This window comes from Lynx canadensis, chromosome A3 (assembly GCF_007474595.2).
Source record: "Lynx canadensis isolate LIC74 chromosome A3, mLynCan4.pri.v2, whole genome shotgun sequence".
Taxonomy (NCBI): domain Eukaryota; kingdom Metazoa; phylum Chordata; class Mammalia; order Carnivora; family Felidae; genus Lynx; species Lynx canadensis.
Genome location: NC_044305.1, coordinates 27,198,924 through 27,221,132, shown reverse-complemented (window position 1 = coordinate 27,221,132; position 22,209 = coordinate 27,198,924). Strand labels below are relative to the sequence as shown.

Genomic DNA, 22,209 nt, shown 5'->3' with positions numbered 1-22,209 from the left:
CCAGTCACCTCATCTGTAAACTGGGGCTAATAATAGCCCACGATTTGGGGGGGGGGACTGAGGGGCTCTGACGCCAAAATGGACGTAGAAAACGTTCTGAAGGAGGTGACTGTGTTCGCACCATCCTGGAGAAGTCCAAGTGGGGGTTTTTGACCCATCCTCAGGCATCCTGGGGCAGCTGACAGATGAAGGGTTTAGGGAAAGAGGATGACCCTACCACCTTTCCCCCCAACATTGCCTATGGAGAGTAATGCTTTTATCTGGGTAGAATAGGAAAGTCATGGAACTCCAGAATCTGAGCCAATCCCCTCACAGTACATAGACAGGAACTGATGGTCTGCAAGGGTAAGGGGTTTGCCCAAGGTCGGAGTAGAGTAAGGATAGATTGAGGGGGATGTTTTCTACTCCTGAAGGGCCTTGAAAAGGAGGGAAGTTTGGGGAGGACTTGGGGAAAGTTGGCATCTTGGATGAGTTGGGGCCCAATCCCTGGGAAGGGGCACTGGGATCTGAGCTCCAGCCTCTCTGACCTGGAGCTGGATCTTATGGGGGCATAGGTGAAAGGGACCTGCTTCTCAGGGAGAGGTTAGGGACACAGTTGGAGGGCAGGGTGTGATGGGACAGAGGAATGGTCCAGACCCCAGGTCTGGCTCCCCCTCTAGCCTTGTGGGCAGCTCAAGAGTCCCTCTTGGGCTGGATGGTCTGCACAGAGGATTGCCCAAAGGGGCTGGCAGGTGGTGAAAACCAAGACTGGCCATTGGCATCGCGGAAGATGGGGGACAGCTGTTGCTCTGGCTCGTCCCCGAAGATCTCCACGTGGCCATCAGCTTCGGCGTCCAAGGGTTCTGCCTTGGTGTCCTGGCTCAGCCAGCCGGCCACAGCCCAAACCAGGCAAATGGCCAGCAGGATCCCAGCCGCCACGCAGAGTACCGTGCCTGCCAAACGGCAGGTGCCCAGGGCCTGGTTGTAATCGGCTGCCCGCTGATCCAGCACCAGGAATTCCCCCTCTCCGATGCCCTCCAGCTTGGGGGGCACTGCGTAGCCAGTGGTCAGGGCCGCCACACCCAGCAACAGAAGAAGGGTCCCCGTAGACAGGCTGATCTGGAGAGAGGCAGACAGATTGGGAGGTAGTGAGGGTCAGTGGGGGGCCCCAAGGTGATCCCAAGTGGACTTAAAGGTAACTCCTTGGTCTAACCTTAGAGATGGGAATCACAGAGGAGTCACAGAACATACCTTCTAGGACCTAACTGATGAGGGGCACAAGATATCATGTTCTGTTGGGAATCTTGAGGCCCCTTGATCAATGTCCTTCCCGACTCCCACTTAGGAACCACTTAGTAGGTTTCTCCTGCCCACCTTGAGTTTCCCGCCATCATTATTTAGGTCCCATCTCTTCTCTCTGTCCCATCTACCCCCATCTGTCTGTTGGGATAACTCCTACACATCCCCCAGATCTCATCTCAAACCTCACCTCCTCAGGGAAGCCTTCCAGGATGCTCCTGGAGTGGGTCACGTCCCCTGCTTTGGATTCATACAAACACTGCACGTTTGTTCTTCAGTGCACTCACCTTGGTGCACACTTGAACATCTACTTTCTTGCCCATTTATTTATTTTCTAAACTTGATTTCTTTATGTTGAGAGAGGGAGCACGCACGCTCAAGAATGAGTGGGGGAGGGGCAGACAAGAGAGATAAAGAGAGAGAGAGAGAGAGAGAGAAACAGAGAGGGAGAGAGAGAAAAGCCCAAGCAGGCTCCGTGCTCAGCACGGAATCTAGACTCAGGGCTTGATCTCACGAACCGTGAGATCACGACCTCAGCTGAAATCAAGAGCTGGACACTTAACCAACTGAGCCCCCCAGATGCCCCTTGCACATGTACTTTCGTTACCGTGTAAGCGATGTCTGCCTGCCCCGCTGGAAAGAGGGCCCGGGGAGCTATGACAACAGACACTGTCTGTTTTGGGTCACGCGGTGTCTTCCTAGCACGGTGCCGGTAAAGAGCAGGAGCTGAGGGAATGTTTGCAGAATGACTAAACGAAGCACAGCTAGAAGCTGCTAGAGAACAGGGACCGCATCTTAAATTCTCTGTGCACAAGAGCCTCGCTCCCTGCCCGGGAATTAGAAGATGCTCAAAATTTTAGGCTACGGACTCACTTTTCTTTTGCTCTTCCCTGATCACCCCAGGCACTGACAGTATCTCCTCTCCTGGCACCCTCTGATCCTTTGGCCTGGGGTTGTGCATTCACTGTAGATAGGTTGACACTTTGCCTCCCCCCCTGGAGAGAAGCCATTTGAAAGCAGAGGGAAAGGGACCCCTGCCTCGGTCTCCGTACAGTATTTAGCAAAGAGCTACACCCAGGGTAGGCACTCAGCTTACTGTCATCTCCACACCTTTCCCCACACTGTGTGCCCTGACTGACCTCTCTCCCTGGTTGTTAGAGACACCGATTGTTTCTCCCCTGTCTTCCCCGGCCCTGGCAACAGTACCCCAATATATCATTGTGAAACCACAGTAAGATTTAACTGAGATGAACCCCAGTTCATGCAAGTCAGTATCTACTTTCCCTGTGGCCATAGCGATCAGTTGAGAGACGGGCAAGTGACCCAGTCAGAGCCAATGCAATGCTTGACAGGACTTCTGGAAATGAAAAGCATTGTTTTTGTTTTTGTTTCTGAAGGAAAGGCTGGAGGAAATTCTGATTTCCCGTGGGTAGTGTGGAGGGAAACCCAGAGGGTCAGCAAGGTGGCAGCTATCTGGGGACCCTGAAACCTAGCAGGGGCCACCTGGATGGGGGCGCCACGGGGAGCCTAAAGACTAAGAGAAATCTTGAGTCCTCGGGGTGCCGGTTTGCACTGCTGGATTGAACCTCACCTGAAGTGGCTCAACCTCTGGTCTACTGTTTAAATCCATTTGAGTTGTGTGTGTGTGTGTGTGTGTGTGTGTGTGTGTTTTCAAGATTTTATTTTATTTTTTTAAATTTTTTTTTAACGTTTATTTATTTTTGAGACAGAGCATGAACGGGGGAGGGGCAGAGAGAGAGGGAGACACAGAACCGGAAGCAGGCTCCAGGCCCCGAGCCATCAGCCCAGAGCCCGACGCGGGGCTCGAACTCACGGTCGGTGAGATCGTGACCTGAGCCGAAGTCGGACGCTCAACCGACTGAGCCACCCAGGTGCCCCTCAAGATTTTATTTTTAAGTAATCTCTACACGCAGTGTGGGGCTCAAACCTACAACCCAAAGATCAAGAGCTGCACGCTCTACCGGCTGAGCCGGTCAGGCGCCCCAAATTTGTATGGTGTTGAATGACTTATCAACAGTAGCCATTTGGCAATTTTTTTTTAAGTAGGCTCCACACCCAAGGTGGGGCTTGAACTCATGACCCTGAGATCAAGAGTCGCATGCTCTACCGACTGAGCCAGGCAGACACCCCCCCCCCAGTTGGGTGTTTGTTGCTATTGTTGTTTGTTGCACAAGCAAGACGCCTATATCTGCTATATCATCCCTCTCCTTTCTATCCACTGATCCCATGTCCTCTCTGTAGTCACAGGAAATCACATGAGTTGCTCCTCCTCTGGCCTTACCTTCCAGCACAGTGAGGGCCAGGGTCGGCGGGGACACAGGGCAGGAGGCCCCTCAGGGTCATCGCTGAGGGCCATACCTGCACAGTCTTCATAGAAAAGGTGCAGATAGGAGCGGACCCCATACCATTTGCCGTCTTCCACGTTGGGGCCGCGGCTACAGCCGCAGGAACGGTCACAGTTTGGCATCATGGATCTCTGTGGAGGAAGCAAGGTGCAGTGGGCAGAGGGCCCAGTGAAACCCTCCCAGGCCCCCTGAATCTTTGTACCTCCTCCGCTCTTCCTCCCATTTTAGATAACCCACACTCGTAACACAGCCCGGCCTTCTAGATGCTGGTTTGTCTTTCCCTACGTACACTGTGAATGAGCCAATGCGCAGGAACACTGAGCCCAGTGCTTGACAATTGTAGGTGCCAACAAATTGTACTTGTTTAGTCTGGAAGCCACCCAGTGGCTGGCACTGTGGGTTCTGGAGCCTGACTGACTGGGTTGGAATCCCAGATCCACCACTTCCTGGCTGTGTGACTTTAGACAAATGCTTTCACCTCTCCAAACCTCGGTTTCCTCATCTGTAAAGCAAGGCTGATAATCACACCCACTTCACACTGTATCTGAGGCCAAGGAATGGCAGCTGTTGTAGTTACTATTCCTGTAATTTCTTCATTATTATTATTTTTTTTTTAATTTTTTTTTCAACGTTTTTTTATTTATTTTTGGGACAGAGAGAGACAGAGCATGAACAGGGGAGGGGCAGAGAGAGAGGGAGACACAGAATCGGAAATAGGCTCCAGGCTCCGAGCCATCAGCCCAGAGCCTGACGCGGGGCTCGAACTCACGGACCGCGAGATCGTGACCTGGCTGAAGTCGGACGCTTAACCGACTGCGCCACCCAGGCGCCCCTTCATTATTATTTTTAATCCTAAACTTTCTGAGCTCCGTATCTGAAGTAAGAGGTTCTCATCCCTATCTCCCCTCAAAATCTTCCCCGTTTTCAGGGTACTCTTGGGGGTGACTGTCATGGCTGACACTTTGCCTAATCAGGCTGAGCTCCCAAGGTGCAAAGCTCTAAAAAAAAAAAAAAAAAATCCCTCCCCAGGGCTGCCCCTCACAAAGCAACAGCCTCCAAGTCCCAGGAAATCTTGACTCCAGAGGTGGTGAAAGCCAGGGGCCCTCTGAGGCTCAAGGGTTGTTAGATTTCTAGGGAAACCTATCTAAGAGCCCCTCTTTTTTTTAAATTTTTTTTAATGCTTATTTATTTTTGAGACAGAGAGAGACAGAGCATGAATGGGGGAGGGTCAGAGAGAGAGGGAGACACAGAATCTGAAGCAGGCTCCAGGCTCTGAGCTGTCAGCACAGAACCCGACGCCGGGCTCGAACTCACGGACCGTGAGATCACGACCTGAGCCAAAGTCCGATGCTCAACCAACTGAGCCACCCAGGCTCCCTGAGCCCCTCTTTTTTAATAAGACGTTTTTATTGAGGTGTAATTGACATATAACGTCATATTAGTTTCAGGTGTACAACATAATGATTTGGTATTTGTAATGATCGCCATAAGTCTAGTTAACATCTGTTACCATGCATAGTTACCAATAAATTTCTTTCCTTGTAATGAGAACTTTTAAGAGCAACTCTCTTAGCAACTTTCAAATATGCAGCACAGCATTATTAACTACAGTCACCATGCTGTACATCATGTCCTCGTAACTTACTTGTTTTCTAACTGGAGTTTGTACCTTTGACCACCTTCACCCGTTTTGCCCACCCCCCACCCCCGCCTCTGGCAACCGCTAATCTTAAGAATCTCTCTTTTCACAGATGGAGACCCTGAGGACTGAGTCACGGAAAGTACTTGCGTATGCACACACGGAGAGGACTAAAACCAAAGTGGGGAATGGGGAGAGGGGTGGGTTGGGGGGAAGAGGGGTTTGTGAGGGGGACGGACTGGGCTCCTGCACCAACACCCCTGAACAGCTTCAAACAAAATAAAGCAAGGCACTTCTACTGAAAGATAAGATAAATTTCTAGCCCTCCCTCCCCCACATTTTCCAATCAATGTGGCCTTCAGTTTCCTGCATAGAGAGACTCACCAGCACACACATACACACACAGCACAGACAGGCGCGCGCGCGCGCGCACACACACACACACACACACACACATCAGAGACGCACAGATCGACGCACAGACACACAGCAACACGGATACACAAACATGGCAGAAACATACCCCCGCAGGCACACATACACCACATAGAGACACGGACAGGACACAGAAACAGACACACAGACACCCACATTCAAAGACACGCCACAGAGAAACAAGAACACACAAAGACACGCAGAGCGTAAGTGTGTGTTGGGGCGATTCTTGGAGTCCCCAGGGATCCACATAAGCGCCAGAAGGGCTCTTCTCAAGGCCTGTCTATAAATCGCGGTTCTTCACCATCCTCACTCAAAACTCGGGGAAAAGGAAGAAAAGGAAAGGGCACAATTTTTTTTCTTTGGACAGAGGATGGGAAAAGGCATAGACCAAAAACGAAAGACGGAGGAAGAGGGCGAGTGGTCCCTGGAGAGAACGGGAATCTCCCTGAGAGGTGGGGGGCGGGGTTCCCAGGGGGTGTGGCCAGCGAGGGACCCGCCCCCCGGCCGCGGCTCTCTGGAGGCCCCGGGTAGGGGGGGATGCATGGGGGCCAGAGGGGCAGTCAGAGTCAAAGCGGCGACTATTAAAAGACCCTAGGGGAAGGGGCAGGGAGGGGACGCCCCGGAATTGCTGGTCTGGATTAGCTCCTCCCCTGCAACTCTCACGGTCCCTCTCCCCCAAATACACCTAATCACTCAATCTTGCTGGCAATGGGGAAGGAAGGTGACCTTGGCGCTGCCTCCCCGTCGGCCTGGCCCCTCCTCCTCCCCTGCCGAGGTTGCGGGGAGGGGGTCGGGCGGTCAGGGGGAGGGAGAGGGAGGATGCTCGGGACACCGCGCGGATACCCGGGACGTGGGTTGCCATAGGAAACGCTGGGGAGGTGTCCCTAGGCGGGAGGAGGGAGGAGCTCGGCGAGGGGGGGGAGCGGGAAGAGGAGGGGGCTGCAGAGTCGGGGCGGGGGGAGACTGCGGCGGAGGCCGGCGGAGGGAGGCGTACGCGAGAGTGACAGGCGGGACGGCCTGAAGATGGATGGAAGCTCTCGCCAGCACGGCCTCGCTCAGTTCTCCTTCCCAGACCCCCAGACCCGCCCGCCTCAGTGTCCGGCGCAGCCCAGGCTGGGAGTAGGGGCTCCCTCCTGGGGGGCGAGGCCAGCGAAATCCGGCCAGTTCCTCCCCTCTCTCCACCGCACCACTGTTTCTGACCGGACCACCAGTTCCCTGGGCGAGATTAACTGCATCCTTTCTCCCAGGGGGAAACCGAGGCACGGAGGGGTGGGGATGGGTTTTAGGAGAGAGGTGGCTACGGATCTGGTCCTCTGAAGCCTCCTCCCATCCTCTCAGCCCTGAGGGGTCTCTGGGCGAGGCGGCTGGTGTGACCTCTGCCCCCTGCTGCTTCTCTGGAACCTCACCTCCTAAAGCCCGAGGCAACGCCGAGGCTTGGGCGCCGCCGTCCCGTCCGGGGCTGGACGTGGCCGTGCTGGGGATGCGGGCGGGGGTGGGGTTCCCCGGAACCCGGGAGAAGGCGGAGTGGGGGGTCGGGCCCCGCGCGGAGCAGGGCTGAGCTCACCTCTCTGCCTGCGGTCTCCGCGGAGCGGGAGCCGGAGCGAGAGAGCCGAGCCGAAGCTGGTTCTGTCGGCGCCTGCGCCGCAGTCGGGGGGCGGGGGTGACACGAGGGTGGGAGGGGGGCGCCCGCCCCACGGCCTGGCTCTGCAGATGGCGCACCCCTGCAGGATGGAGAGCCCCTGTCTCTTTCCAGAGCTCCCTTCTCTCTCTGAGACCCCAGACCCCTCGCGGAAACCCCCAGGCCTCCCTGGAACCCACCCCCTCCCGCGGCCCCTGAAACTCCACATCTGACTCTCCATCACTCCCTCAATCTCCCATCCCTCTGCCTGAAGACCCTCGCCTTCGCTGAGCCCTCACTTCCTCCTTGTAGCCTCACTCCCCTCTCTGGGTCTCCGTCCCCTGCATGGAGCCCCTAAGCCAGTAGACAAACGCTCTTCTTGCAGAGCACCCCCCCTTCTCCAGAGACTCCAGCTCTCTCTCTCTCAGCCCTCACCCATGGCTGAGCCCCATCTCGCTCTCAGGAGCCCCCTGCCTCTCCCTGGGGCCCTCACCTCTCACTGAGTCCCCCATCCTCTCTCCACTCTCTTTTCCTCTTTGAGCCTCTGTCCCTTGCTAAGGATCAGCCCCTCTCATCTTGAGAAGGAAGCTGGGGTTGGGGAGAAGGGGTTGGGAGAGAAGCTTCATGTCTCCTCTGGAAGGAGCCAATGAGATGGCCTCCCTTGTTCTTGCTTCTAACCTACGGCGAGTTCCACCCTGGGCAGCGTGTGCCTATGGCCCATCTCTCTGGACAGCCAGGCCTTGGCAATTGTGTCTACTTCATTCCTTGTCATGTGCCCACAGCCTTGGTTTTGTCCCACACTTGCTGCTGTGTGCTCTTAGGAAAGTCACCGCACTGCTCTGAGCTGCTTCAGGCACCATTGCACAAACATGCCTTCATGCCTTGAGCATGCATTCTATCTCTCCATGTGCTGGGGGCAGGGACACAGGGATGAATGAACTCTGCGAGATGAGGCCAGATCTTTTTCGTTCACTGCTGTATCCCAGAGCCTCACGTACTGCTTGGCATTGAGTAGGCAGCTCAACAAACATTCACTGAACACAGACCAGTAATAGTAACAAATATATGCTGCTTGTCATGTGTGAAGGGCTTGTCTAAGTGCTTTACATGTACTACTTACTCTAACTATGTGTGTGTGTGAGAGACAGAGGCAGGCAGACAGACAGATGGACAGAGACAGGAAGTCCTGGAGCCCCAAACTAAAGGCCTCAAAGAGTGACAGGAGGTGAAGCTGAAGAAGCATTGGAAACGACCTGTGCTGGTTTTAAAACATGGCAACAAATTCTTTAGCACTTCTCCCATGGAGGGCTGGGGTCCACGTACCCTCTGTTAGTATCTTGGGTGAGCTGATGACTGCCCGGGACAAGTGAGGCTCTGACTCCCAAGGCTAGGACATAAAAGAACATGCAGGGGGGCGCCTGGGTGGCTTAGTCGGTTTGGGCATCTGACTTCGGCTCAGGTCACGATCTCGCGGTTCTTGAGTTTGAGCCTCGCCTCAGGCTCTGCGCTGACAACTCAGAGCCTGGAACCTGCTTCGGATTCTGGGTCTCCCTCTTTCTCTGCCCCTCCCCTGCTCACGCTGTCTGTCTCTGTCTCTCAAAAATAAATAAACGTTAAAAAAAAAAAAAAAAAAAAGGCCGTGCACTTCCCCTGGAACTCTAGCTCTTGGAGACGAGAGGAGCCATGCAAGAAGTCTGTTTACCTTGAGGCTGCCATGCTGTGAGGAAGCCAAAACCACATGGAGAGCCCACGTGAAGCTACGATTCCCAGCAGACGTTGCTCTTTCAGTCATTCCAGTTCAGGCATCAGGTAAGTGAGTGAAGAAGCAACCAGATGATTCCAGTCCACAGCTGTTCAAATCAGTTTCAGCTCCGATGGTAGTGGAGAGGGTTCTGGAAGTTCTGGAGGCAACAGGAAGGGATGAGGTCAAGTGTACAGGAGGATAGGCTGGCCTTGAGCCAGCACAGGAAGGATCCAGTATTCTCTGAGACCCGGGGAAAGGAGAGAGGGTGGCCACTGAGAAGAGATACAGGGTAGTGGTTGTGAGTTGAACTCTGGAGTCTTTCAGGCCCAGGTGTGAATCTTGGTTCTGCCACTTGGTACTTCCATGATTTAACGGCTCTGAGCCTCAGTTTCCCTGACCGTAAAATAGAGGTAATATTAGTAGTTGCCTCTCAGAAGAGTTGTAAGAGTGAAATGAGGTGTTCATATAAGACCCTTAGTGTAGCACCTGGACCAGAGTAATAACTCAACAAATTGTCCCTAATACTCGTATGGTCACCTTAGTTTATAGGTGACGAGGGTAGGAAGTTGAGTGACAAGACATCTGATAAATCGAATGCTCTGGAGAAAAACAAGAAACATCATCCACTAAGAGGAAGGTTTATGGGTGGCTCAGTCAGTTAAGAGGTTAAGTGTCTGACTCTTGATTCTGGCTCAGGTCAGGATCTCACAGTTCATGGGTTCAAGCACCATATTGGGCTGTGCGCTGACAGTGTGGAGCCTGCTTGGGATTCTCTCTCTCCCCCTCTCTCTCTGCCCCACCCCTCCTTGCATTCTCTAAGCAAACAAACAAAGAAACAAACAAACTTAAAAAAAAAAAAAGAGGGGCGCCTGGGTGGCGCAGTCGGTTGAGCGTCCGACTTCAGCCAGGTCACGATCTCGCGGTCCGGGAGTTCGAGCCCCGCGTCGGGCTCTGGGCTGATGGCTCGGAGCCTGGAGCCTGTTTCCGATTCTGTGTCTCCCTCTCTCTCTGCCCCTCCCCCGTTCATGCTCTGTCTCTCTCTGTCCCAAAAATAAATAAACGTTGAAAAAAAAAAAAAAAAATTTAAAAAAAAAAAAAAAAAAAAAAAAAGAAAGAGCAAGGTTTTAGGAGTACTGGATGGCTCAGTCAGTGGAACATGAGACTCTTGGATCTTGGAGTTGATCTTAATTACTTTAAATTTTTTAAACAGTCACATGTGGCTAGTGGCCATCATATTAGACAGTCAGGTGTCGGTGGGACAAACTTGCTGCCAAACTTGATCGTGGGGTAGTGAGTTTGAGCCCCACGTTGGGTTTAGAGGTTACTTAAAAAATAAAATACGAAATAAAAAGGAAGAGAAAGTTTTAGTTCAACAGGAGGCTTAAAAAGGGTGGTGAACCAGCCACAAAAGGCCATATATTGTATGTTTCCATATATATGAAATACCCAGAGTCTGAAAATCCAGAGACAGAGAACAGATTAGTGGTTCCTAGAGGCTAGGGGAAGGGAGGAATGGAGAGTGACTGCTTAATGGGTTTCCTTTCAGAGTGATGGAAATATTCTAGAATGAGATAGCGGCGATGGATGCACAACATCGTGAATGTACTATCATTAGGGAGAAATTTTATGTTATGTATGTTTTACCACAATTTTTATTTTTATTTTATTTTATTTTTTTAAACGTTTATTTATTTTTGAGACAGAGAGAGAGCATGAACAGGGGAGGGGCAGAGAGAGAGGGAGACACAGAATCTGAAACAGGCTCCAGGCTCTGAGCTGTCAGCACAGAGCCCGACGCGGGGCTCGAACTCACGGCCAGTGAGATCATGACCTGAGCCGAAGTCAGACGCTTAACCGACCAAGCCACCCAGGCGCCCCATGTTTTACCACAATTTTTAAAGGGTGGTAAAGATTTGGAATGATCAGTAATAATGATGGTGGTGGTGGGGACGGATATCACTTACTGAGCATTTACTATGTGCCAGGGTAATTTATCTTCTCAGCAACCTTATGACGCCACTTGCCTGAGGTCATTCAGTCACAATGTGGCAGAATCTGAATTTGCTCTGATGGCTCTGAGGCCACGATCTGGAGAGGCCACAGCGTGCGCGGCTGTGACTTTCTTCGGCAGTGTCAGGAGACCTGGGAATGAAGAAAGAGGCTGCTGGTACCCCAGCTCCTGGGGTAGGTCCTCCTGGACAGGTGGGGCAGAAGATGCAGGGGTTCCAGATGGAGGAACTCAGTGAAGTCCAAAAATAGGTGGATGGGAAGAAAGGGAGTCTGAGGTCAGAGTGTGGGATATTGTAGTCAAAGACTTTAGATGTAGAACCCGGTAAGAGGTGAGAAGGTTCACTAAGCCAGTGCTATCCAATAGAAGTTTCTGCAAAGAAGGGAATGTCCTAGATCTGTGCTGCCTGAACAGGCCATATTTAGCTATTAAGCATTTGCAATGGGGCTAGTGTGACTGATGAATCGAATTGTATTTAACCTTATTTATTTAAATGTTTATTTTTGAGAGAGAGAGAGAGAAGTGGGGGAGGGGCAGAGAGCGAGGGGGACACATGATCTGGAGCAGGCTCTGTGCTGACAGCAGAGAGCCCGATGTGGGGCTCCACTTCATGAGCTGTGAGATCATGACCTGAGCTGAAGTCGGATGCTTAACCAACTGAGCCACCCCAGCACCCCTTTATTTATTTATTTATTTGGAAGTACTATTTACACCCAACGTGGGGCTTGAACTCACGACCTGACATCAAGAGTCACACGCTCTACCGACTGAGCCCCCCAGGTGCCCCCTAACCTTAAGTACTTTTTTTTTTAATTTTTTAAGTTTATTTATTTTGAGAGAGGCAGAGACAGCACGAGTGGGGGAAGGGCAGAGAGAGAGAGGGAGAGAGAGAATCTCAAACGGGCTCCCAGCAGCCAGCGCGGAGCCCGATGTGGGGCTTGAACTCACGAAACCACGAGATCGTGACCCAAGCTGAAACCAAGCGTCGGTCGCTTAACCGACTGAGCCACCCAAGCGCCCCAAACTTAATTACTTTAAATTTAAGTTTAAATAGTCACATGTGGCTAGTGGCCACCTTATTGGACAGTTGGGTGTCGGTGGGACAAACTTGCTGCCAGGGCCCTACTTTGGGCATGACTGCCATCTCAGACTCCCATCATCTATCCCTTTTCACCTAGTGCTTCTGCCCTGCCCCCCTATTGGGTCCCTTCTCTACACTGTAGCCACAGGGATCCTTAAAGCATGAGTCAGATTCTCATAGGGGAGTCTCATTCCCTGCCCCAAACCCTGTACTGACATCTCATCTTACTCAGGGTAAGAGGGAGAAAACTGGTGGAATAAATATGGCCACGAACTCTCTGTCCCTTTGCCCTTCAAGAGCTGGCGTTTATTTCTCTTCAGAGCTGGCCCTGGCGACTGCTTCAACCAACCCAATGTGGTGGGAGCAATGTCGTGCCTGTTCTGGACTTAGCTTTCAAGAAGACCAGCTTCCTCTTCTCCCTCTTGGGACACTCCCTTCTGGAAAGCTCCTTCTTGGACTCCAGTCCCCACGCTGAAGACGCCCAAGCCACATGGAGAGCCCACACCCTGGTGCTCCTGCTGACACCCCCAGACAAACTCCCAGCCCGCAGCTAACACCAAACACTACACTGAATGAACAGCATCGTGTAAGTGAGTCATCTTAGACGTGTAAGCCCACTCGAGCCCCCAGATGACATCATGTGAGCGGAATTATCCCATTGAATCCTGTAAACCCACAGTATCTTGAGAGAGAATAAAACAGTGTTGGGCCATTAAGTTGACAGATGGTCTGTTATGCAGCAATGACTATGCCAAACCAGTTCTTACTAGGACCTACGGTTGCCCCTCCCCCACAACCTTACCTACCTCCTTGATCTCATCTTCTTCCATTCCCTCACTCACTACTCCAGCCACACTGGCATCCTTGCTATTCCTAGAATGAGCCAAGCACATCAGGCAAACTCCTATCTCAAGGCTTCAGAGCCTTTGTACTTGTTTGTTTCTCTGCCTTGACTGATCTTTCTCCAGATATCTGCATGACTAGCTTCTGGCTTTATTCAGATCTCTGCTCATATGTCACCTTGTCAAAGAGGTTTTATTTAAACACTGTCGTAGGGACATGGACTGCTCACCAAATTTCCATGTGCTTCACATATATTTCCCAGTTCCCTTGAAGTTAGACAAAGCCATGTGATTAGTTCTGGCCAATGAGACCCAGGTCTCCAAAGAGATCCTTGGCCGCAGAATTTCTTGGAGGAGAAAGAGCAGAACTTAGCATTCATTTAGTTAACAGGAAACCTTGAAAACAACCGAGGGTGAGAAACTGGGTTGCTAAGAAACCTTCTAGAATGGGGGAGACGGTTGGCATCCATTGCTAGGCAACCTAAAAGAAGCTAGACAGGCAGGTTTGGGTTGCAAGCAGCTTTCCCCCTCCTTTTCATAGTCTCTCTGAACGCCAGACTGGATATGCTCTTAGACACTTCTGCTCCAACCCCCTAACTGAATAGATAGGGAAACTAAGGCCTCAAAGGCAAGATGATTAGCCCAAATTCCCTCCGGTTTCTCAACAAGAGCAAAGACAAATGGCATAGGGGGGCATCGTCATGGGGAGTGACCTGGCATGGCTGAGGCAGAGTTTTAGGGTAGAGCTGATAACTGAAGAAGAGTCTATAAAACAATAAGGAAGTCAATTGTGAAAGGCCTTGAATGCCAGGCCAAGAATCTTAGACTTGATCCTGAGGGTAATGGGGAGTCACTGAATGGTTTTCAGTGGTGGTCCCATTTGTTTTCCAAAGACCCCTCGGGCTGCAGTGTGGAGACCCAGGACAAAGTCTCAGTGCCCTCAAGGCCCTTCATGCTCTTGTCAGTCTGTCTCCTCTCTCCTCACCGCCCCCTCCAGCCAGCCACAGCCAACTCCCTTCCATGCCATTTTCTTTTGCGGAGCCTTTCCCCTTGTGGTTGCTGGCGTCTAGAAAGCTTTTTCCTTCACCTGAATCTGCTTAATCTTATTGTTCTAGTTATAATTGCTATATACCGAACTGCCCCCAAAACTTAGTGTGAATAACCACCCTTCCATTATGTCCATGGACTCTGAGGGTCAGGAATTTAGACAAGGTAAGAGGGGATGGCTTGTCTCTGCTCCATGGTGGCTGGGCCTCAGCTGGGAAGACGCTGCTTCAGCTGGGAGTGACTTAAATGACTATGGGCTAGAATCACCTGGAGGCTTCTTCACTCGTCTGGCACCTGGGCAGGTGCCCTTGTCACCTGGAGCACCTGCATGGAGTCTCTCCATAGGTTTTGGGCTTCTTCACTGCATGACGACCTTAGGGGTGTTGGACTTCTTAGGTGGTGGTTCAGTGTAGAAACCTACAGCATCTTTCTGCTACATCTTACTGGTTACAAAGTGGATCACGAAGGCCAGTCCAGACTCAAGAGGCAGGAAATTTATGGAAGGAATGTCAAAGAACTTGTAGCCATGTTCTAAAATGGCAACAACGTACTGAGGGGTCAGTTACAGCTTAAGCATCGCCTTCTCCGGGAAGTGACCTGACGCGCCCTGCTCCATGTCTGGATTAAGTGCCTCCTGTGTCCCCCCCCCCCCCACCGCTAGCCCCACTGTCCATCTCCAAAAATGCATTTCCAGCCCTCTGTTTATGCGTCTTTCTCCTCCTCAGGACTGTGAGTTCAGTAAGGACAGACCACGTCTGTTTTTTTTTTCACCTTTGTACACCCAGCACAGAGCCTGGTAAAAGCAGACCCATAATAAATGTTTGTTGAATGGGTGAGCGAATGAGTGATTGAGGCAAGACCGTGATTGAGGCAAAGGAGAAAGCAAGGATGGGGCGGGGGGCGGGGATCATGAGGGTGGCCATTGAAAAGGTGAGAAGTGATAGGACACAGGACACACTTTGGAAGTGTAGTCAACAGGGATGAGGGATATGAAGCTATGGGGGAAAAGAGGAGCCAAGGATCACCAGGAGATTGTTGGCCTTTTAGTCTTTTAGCCAACAAAGATGTGGGTGCAGAGCAGGCTTGGGAGGACCATGGAAACCAGAATTCATGTTTAGCTATGCCAAGTTTGAGGTGCCAATTAAATACCCCGGTGGAGATGATAAGAAGGCAGCTAGACATAAGTGTCTGGCAGCAGCAGGATGGAGATTCGGGCTTGAGAATTCACAGCTATGGTAAGTAGAATTCCAAGATAGCCTCAAGATTCCCACCTGCTGGTGTGGATGCCCAACAAAACCAGTTCCTCTCTGTATGGGTGAGACCAGGGAGCACGATGGATGTCATTCAGGCAATTAGGTTACATGATGTGACAAAGGGGAAGGGCTTTTGCAGAAGTGAGGTCCCCAGTCAGTTGATTTTTAATTCATCAAAAGAGAGATTTTCCTGGGTGGGCCCAATCTAATCAAGTGAGTCATTTGTTTATTTTTTTAATGTTTATTTGTTTTTGAGAGAAACAAAGTGTGAGCAGGGGCGGGGCAGAGAGAGACAGAGAGAGAGAGAGAGGATCTGAAGTGGGCTCTATGCTCATAGCAGAGAGCCCGATGCTGGGCTCAAACTCCTGAACCGTGAGATGACCTGAGCCAAAGTCGATGCCCAACCAACTGAATCACCCAGGTGCCCCTCAAGCGAGCCCTTTAAAAGAGAGCCTTCCCTTAAAATTAAAATAAGTAACTACATAAATAAAAATAAAAGAGAGCCTTTCCTGGAATGTCTGGCTGATTCAGTCGGTAGAGCATATGACTCTTGATTTTGGGGGCATGAGGTCATGAGTTCCAGCCCCGTGTTGGATGCAGAAATTACTTTAAACATGAATGAGTGAGTGAATGAATGAATGCATGAATGAACGAATAAGATCCTTCCCTGGACCAAACAACTAGAAGCTGCAAGAAGATTCTCTTCGCTGTCTTTGGCAAAATAAGGTGCCACTCTGTGAGAGCACCTGGGAAGACAGAAACTGTGAGTGGCCCTTACAATAATGGCACCAGCTGACAGCCCAGAAGAACACAGGGACTTTGACCCCAGGGAACTGAACTCTGCCCACCACCAGGTGAATCTGGAAGCAGACTCTGAGTTCCACAAAGGAATGCAGCCCCAGCCAACACCTTGACGCAGCCCTGAGATTCTGAGCAGAGAGCCCGGCTAAGCCCTGCCTGGCCCGTAGAGACTCAAACAATAAATGCATGTTGTTTTAGGCTGTTTGTGGCACTTTGTTACCCAGCAATAGATAACTAACCCATCAACATACAGGTGTTTTTAAAACCTTGGAACCAAGATGGTGCAAATAGCCCAGGCCTGGGACCCCACAGAGATGAGTCAATGACCGCGTGAACAGAGTGAGCCTGGAGGGGGACACACCCCGCCCCTCACCCTCAAATGCTTCTTACTCCTTCCAGCCTCTAGGTGTCTCCAGAGTCCGCATAAGCAGGTCTCTCCCCACCTCTTACAGGTCAGAATCCATTTCCTTCTGAAATGGAAAGACCCAGATAACATAACAATAAATGGTCTCCCGTAACAATAAGTGGGCTCCTCCCCAACTTTGCGTCTGGGAACTAAGGCCTGCAAAGGAGCCTTGCCCAAGGTCCCACAGAGATCTAGGACTATCCCTCCCGCCAGGCGCTGGACCCGCCCCCACATTCCCAAGGGCAAAAAGACAGACAACCTCCCTGTTTCCAGCTTTCACTAGGGGAGAGATCCGGGGTGACTGGTAGGCTGAGACTGCAGTTTCTAATTGATCCCAACTGGAAAGGGTGCAGCCTTGAGCTTGGGGCTGCCGGTGTGTGTGGAGAAGGGAAGGAACCCCTCCCGGGGACGGAGCCAGCAGAAATGCCCAGCTGTGGTTATAGGGCCAGTGGCCCAAGTCCCGCTGTCCAGCCCCTGGCACCCTTCGTTGCAGACTGAGTTTCCCCCAAAGCAGACACGGAGACGGGAGACTGGGGTGCAAGAGATTTATTAGGGATATAAACACCTGTGAAAAGAAGAGGGAGGGAGCAAGGTTGGGTACGGGAGGTCAAACTGCGCTTCAGGCCTGGCAAAACCTCGGCCACCCCGGAGGGGCCCTGGGTGAGTGTCCGGAGGGGTGGGTGGTGCAAGTACTGCCTGTCAGCGTGTCCCCACACTGGACAGGAATGGCCAGGCGTTTCTACCTGATCCCCCTGGGCCACCAGACACGGGCTGCCCTAGGGCGAGTGGATCTTGGCAGCTGGAGGCCATCCACCGACCAGATTCCTCACAGCTAGGGAAGTGCTCCTTAAAAGGGGTTCAAGGGTGACACCCATCTCTATCTTCCTCACCTTCTCAACTCTTCCTGGAGGGATTTTTTTTTTTCCCCATCTTGCTTTCAATCAGAGGCTGAGCCAAAGCACTGGAATTCTTGCACCTCCCCAAACAGACACCCCCCTTCTGTACACACCCAGCCCTCCCAAACCTGCAATCGTCCTCTTTTAACGCATCTATGTGTACCCCAGTCCCCAAATACCCTCTCTCGATGAGGTCTGCACACTTGGCCTTCGTTCTTACAGGGGACACAGGCTCTGTCCAACCTCAGGAATCCACTGGACCTGGCAGTGGAGGCACTGGGGCGGGGGGGGGGGGGGGGGGAGGGTGACAGAGTTTGAAAAGGCTTTCCTCGGTTTCCAAAACACGCTGGTAAGAATCTCAAGGACAGGAATCACTGTGGCTTCTGTTGCTCCTCTTTTAGTCATTCAATAAATCTACACTGCAGGCCAATGACGGGCCAGCTCTGGGACCAACCCCGCCAGCCCAGGCCCTGCGCTGACAGCCTAACGCCATCTGTGGATTCAAACAGGGAAGGAGAGGCAGCACCCTGACACGACACTCCGCCAGGGCAGAGAACCAAGATGCAGGGCCCCGACTTTGACCTTGGCCGCTTGCAGGCCCTCCTGCAGTTGCTGCACCACCCTGACCCCGTTTCCTCTTCTGGACAATGGAGTAATATACTTCAGGGGGCACCTTGTTAAATGCTGCTCACCTCGAACTTCATTTCACCCTGAAGAAGGTACTGTTATCATCTTCATGTTATTCATATTGAGAGAAGAGTCAGGGTGAAGTGAATTTGCTCAAGGTCACACAGATGCTCAGTGGTGGTGGTGCTGGGGCTTTTGCGCCCAGACGATGTGGCCCGACCCTTCTTAATTCTCATGAAGGGCAGGGTCAAACAGGCCCCCTTGGGCCAGGGATGCCTGCGACACTTGTTTCATTTGGTCCACAAGGATTTAAAGAGAGTTGCGTCAAAAAAATGAAACAAATAAAAATAAATAAATAAAAATAACGGAGTCAGCTTTCATTTTGTAGTTGAGATGTTCACAGAAACATCCAGATTTCTACCTTCTCTTGAAAAACCAGGCCACCGTGGGTTGCCTTCCCACAAGGTCACAACTGGCGGGAGGAGAGCAGCTGTCCCCACGGAGTGTCTACCCAGACTCTCTCACGGACATGACCTGCCTGGCCCTGTGGGGGATGAATGTGTCACCCTTAATCAAGACCAGGGAGTCCTGAGACAGAGGGAGACAGAGGCCTAAAGGGGCCAGGTGCCTTGCCCAGCGACCCCCAGCTCTTCCTGCACATGGACTTCAATCTGACAAACTGTCTGGGGGAGGGTTGAGGAAAGGCACAGACATGTAGAACCACAGGGCAAGGTCGGGGCAAATACACTTTATTCAGTCCTGGCATCAGACTGGCGAAGTCCTGCTGTGGGTGCCAGTGCCCCAGATCGGGGGACCCCTCCCCTCAGCTACTAGACTAGTTCTCCAAGACCACAGACAGTGACATCTCTTCACTCACATGACGTTTTCTGGGTTTTTTTCATTGTCTTTTTGTTGTTGTTGTTTTTCTTAAAAAAAAAAAAAAAGAGAGAGAGAGAGAGAGAAAGAGAGAAAGAGAAAGACAGACAGAGAGAGAGAGAGAGAGCGCGAGAAAGGCCCAGAGCCGGAGCACCAAGCTTAAAGGAGGCAGCTGGTGGCTTTGTCAGCGACGGGAACGCGTGGGGCAGAGACCTGCAGAGACCCTGGGCAGGGGTCCAGGAGGACTCTGGGACCGTTTGTTCCTGAGATTTGTGTGTGTGAATGAGAGTGTGTGCTCACCCGGGAGGGTGAACACACGCCGGTGAGATACAGGTAGTGAGGGCAAAAGGGGGTATGGGGAGGCCGGAGGGGCGGGACTTGAGCTGAGAGTTGGGGAGTAAGAGGGGGAATTTGGGGCAGGGGTCCCCGAGGGCACCTCGAACCGGACACAACCTCCTCCGACAGCAGCGCTATCCAGATTTTTCACACGGAAAAACAGGCGCAAACGGCACACCTCCACTACTCTGCCCCTCCCTTCGGTGTCACTGGCCCAGTCGATGGTCTCAAGCCAGCTGTTCAAAAGTGGGTCTCTTCTTGTCACTCCGTCTGCTCTCATGCCTCAGTCTCAACACCCCCGCCCCCGTACCAACGTGCCTCAGCTTCTCCCACTGAATACGGTCACTGTGGGCACAGGACTTGAGTGATAGAAAAGGGCGGTGGGCTTAAGGGAGGAGTCCAGGCTGGGAGTGTGCCTTAACGTAATGGGGCACTTGGGATGGGGGTGGAGAGCAGCAAGGCCCTTGTCCCCAAATAGACTGATAATTGCCTTGGTTCAGAGCTTTCTTGGGCGGTCCTCTCGTGGTGCAGTTCCAGATGAAGACCCTATTCCCAATTCCCGGATGGGGGAAAGAAAAGGCAAGTTTCTGGGTGCCAAGGTAGACTGTGGAGGCAGTCTAGCGGTGTGTGTATAGCAGGCGGGAGGGTGCACGTCAGTCTGGGTAACCCCGCAAGGAAAAGGGGTTATGCCACTTAGGGAGAGTTCCAAGCGCCAAACCCAACCCTTCCGGGCCAGCTAGTCTCTTTCTCCCCCTTCCTAGTGCTCCTCCCATTAAGGCAGAGACGCCCCGTCGGGTTGAAAGGAAGCCGCGGCTCCCGGATCAAAAGATTTCTAAGGATCGCTCAACGCCCGCCCCACTTCTTCCCGGAGCGGGCCACAGAGGCTTGCGGTTCAACTGGGACCGGCCCCCTCCTCCTAAGAAGCATTAAGCATGCGCGAGAAGGGGGCGGGCCCCAGCGCTCGGGGGAGGGGAGCGAAGGGGTTTGGGAGGAGCGCGCGGTGCCGCCCAGCCGCAGCGCCCCCCTAAACCAGGGAGGAGGCGGGCTGGGCGAAGGCGGAGGGATCGGGAGCAAGGGCAGGGGCGTGTCCTCCGGCCACGAGGAGGGGCGTGTGCGAGGTGGGGGGAGGGGTGCAGGTCTGTAGGAGTGGACGGGAGGTGTAACGGAGGGGGGCTGGCTGCTGGTGGCTGTGCGGGAGGGGGCAAGACGGGGCGGGGCTTGGATGTCAGGGAAAGAGTGGGGGTTGGGCTGCCTTGGGGTGTGTCTGCGGGGGAGGGGCATGTCTGGGTTTGAGGGGGATGGGCACGTCTGGGAGGGGGGAGGCTGCGCGGGAGATGGGGTGCCAGCCTCGGCCTCCGAGGGGCCCCAATACCTGATTCCTGTATGTAAACAGCTGGTTTGGGGGCGTGCGCGCCCCGCTGACGGTGGGCTCAGTAGGTGAAAACCAGGTCGGCGATGCTAGACGGGCGCCAGTCCCCCGCGATCATCTCGGTAACTTCGGGGGTGCAGTAGTCCGGGAACTCGAAATGCGACGTGCCCGAGGGGGGCGGCAGGTCCGGGTCGCGGTCCAGGGCGCTGCAGTCCAGGCCGGCGGGGCCGGGGGGCAGTCTGGACAGAAAGCCCAGCGGCTCCTCCCCCGACGCCACCGTCTCCTCTTCGCCTTCCTCCACCGCCGCCGCCTCCTCCTCCTCTTCCTCTGGCTCCTCGTCCTCCGACGGAGTGGGGGAGGCGGCGGTGACAGCCGCCCCCTCGCCCGACGGCCCTTGGGCGCGCTCCGCGGGTCCCCGGGCAGCCCGCCCCGCTGGGACCATCCTCCACAGCTCCCTCCCTGGGGTCTCGACCAGGCGCACTTCCAGCAGCTCCTCGTCGTCGTCCTCGTCGTCGTCCTCGGGCGCCGCCGCGCTGCCCCCCAAAGGCCCGCCCGCTGCTCGGCGGCCCCCGCGGCCAGGCAGCTGCGGCCCGGGCTTGAGCCGGCTGCCGCCACCACCGCCGCCGGGGGGGCGGGGCCGCGCCTTGGCGGGCGCCCCCTTGCTCTTTTTGCGCGGCCGGTACTTGTAGTCCGGGTAATCCGCCATGTGCTTGAGGCGCAGCCGCTCCGCCTCCCGCACAAACGGGATCTTCTCCGAGTCCTGCAGCAGCTGCCAGCGGCGGCCCAGGCGCTTGGAGATCTCGGCGTTGTGCATGTCGGGCCACTGGTCCATGATCTTCCGCCGCTCGTGCTGCGACCACACCATGAACGCGTTCATCGGTCTCTTAATGTGGCCGCTCGGCGTCTTGCACCAGCCGGGCTCACGCGCCCCCTCCTCGGCCGGCCCGGGCCCCGGGGGCGGCGGCCCGCCGTCCCGCTTGGCCCTCGCGCCCCGCTGCTGCACCATCGCGCCTGGGCCCGGGGCCGCTAGACGCCGCCGGGGGCCGTCCGCATCCTCCGCGGCTGGGGGTGGGGGAGGAGGCAGCAGCGACGGAGGGGCGGCCCCGCCCCGCAGCTCGGCCCGGCCCCCGCGAGCTGGGGAGCGAGGAGCTGGGCGCTCGGGCCCAACGGACGGCGGGGGGAGAAGGTCAGCGGCGCGGTCTCAGGCGGGCTCGGCGCGCCCCCGCCGCCTCCGGCAAGTTGAGCCCAGCCGCACGCTGCACATTGTTTTGCGGGGGCGGAGGAATCGCACCCTCCGGCCCCCGCGGGCTCTCCTCTCAGTCTCCTGCTCCGCCGCGGCCCGCGCGCGCCGCTCCCCGCCCCGCCGCCTTCCAGTGTCTTTCTCCCCGCGCGGCCCCGCCGGCGCGCGCGCCACCCCTCCCCCTCGCCGTCTGCGGGCCGCTGCGGCGCGCGCGGGGCCGCCCCGTGTAAACACCGAGGTGCCCGCTTGGGCTGCGGCCGGGCCACGCCTCGCGCTCAGGCGGCGCGTCACCCGTTGCTGGGCAGAGAAGCTGGTATTTGCATCTCCCAATCGCTGGCTGCCGG

At 54.2% G+C, this 22,209-nt stretch overlaps 2 protein-coding genes across 3 annotated transcripts; both read right to left on the bottom strand.

The window, feature by feature from the left end:
* Positions 1-513: 513 nt before the first annotated feature.
* On the bottom strand, positions 514-7,345 carry NRSN2 (neurensin 2). Of its 2 annotated transcripts, none has more exons than XM_030309867.1 (3): positions 7,286-7,345; positions 3,581-3,775; positions 514-1,098 (listed from the first exon to the last, which is right to left on the bottom strand). In XM_030309867.1, exons 2-3 carry the CDS (start codon positions 3,767-3,769, stop codon positions 673-675), a joined length of 615 nt encoding a protein of 204 aa, XP_030165727.1. In that variant the 5' UTR covers positions 3,770-3,775; positions 7,286-7,345; the 3' UTR covers positions 514-672. The 2 variants fall into 2 exon arrangements, with proteins under 2 accessions (XP_030165727.1, XP_030165728.1); XM_030309868.1 differs by lacking the exon at positions 7,286-7,345 and adding an exon at positions 7,128-7,254.
* Positions 7,346-18,773: 11,428 nt separating this feature from the next.
* Positions 18,774-21,975, bottom strand: SOX12 (SRY-box transcription factor 12). The gene has a single exon (XM_030309866.1). It carries the CDS (start codon positions 21,629-21,631, stop codon positions 20,687-20,689), a length of 945 nt encoding a protein of 314 aa, XP_030165726.1. The 5' UTR covers positions 21,632-21,975; the 3' UTR covers positions 18,774-20,686.
* Positions 21,976-22,209: the final 234 nt, after the last annotated feature.

Coding starts and splice junctions, on each gene's coding strand:
- NRSN2 (XM_030309867.1), bottom strand. CDS start 3,769: ATGATGCCAAACTGTGACCGTTCCTGCGGCTGTAGCCGCGGCCCCAAC. Junction 1,099..3,580: donor GGCCCTCACTGTGCTGGAAG/GTAAGGCCAGAG, acceptor GCCTCTCTCCAG/ATCAGCCTGTCTACGGGGAC.
- SOX12 (XM_030309866.1), bottom strand. CDS start 21,631: ATGGTGCAGCAGCGGGGCGCGAGGGCCAAGCGGGACGGCGGGCCGCCG.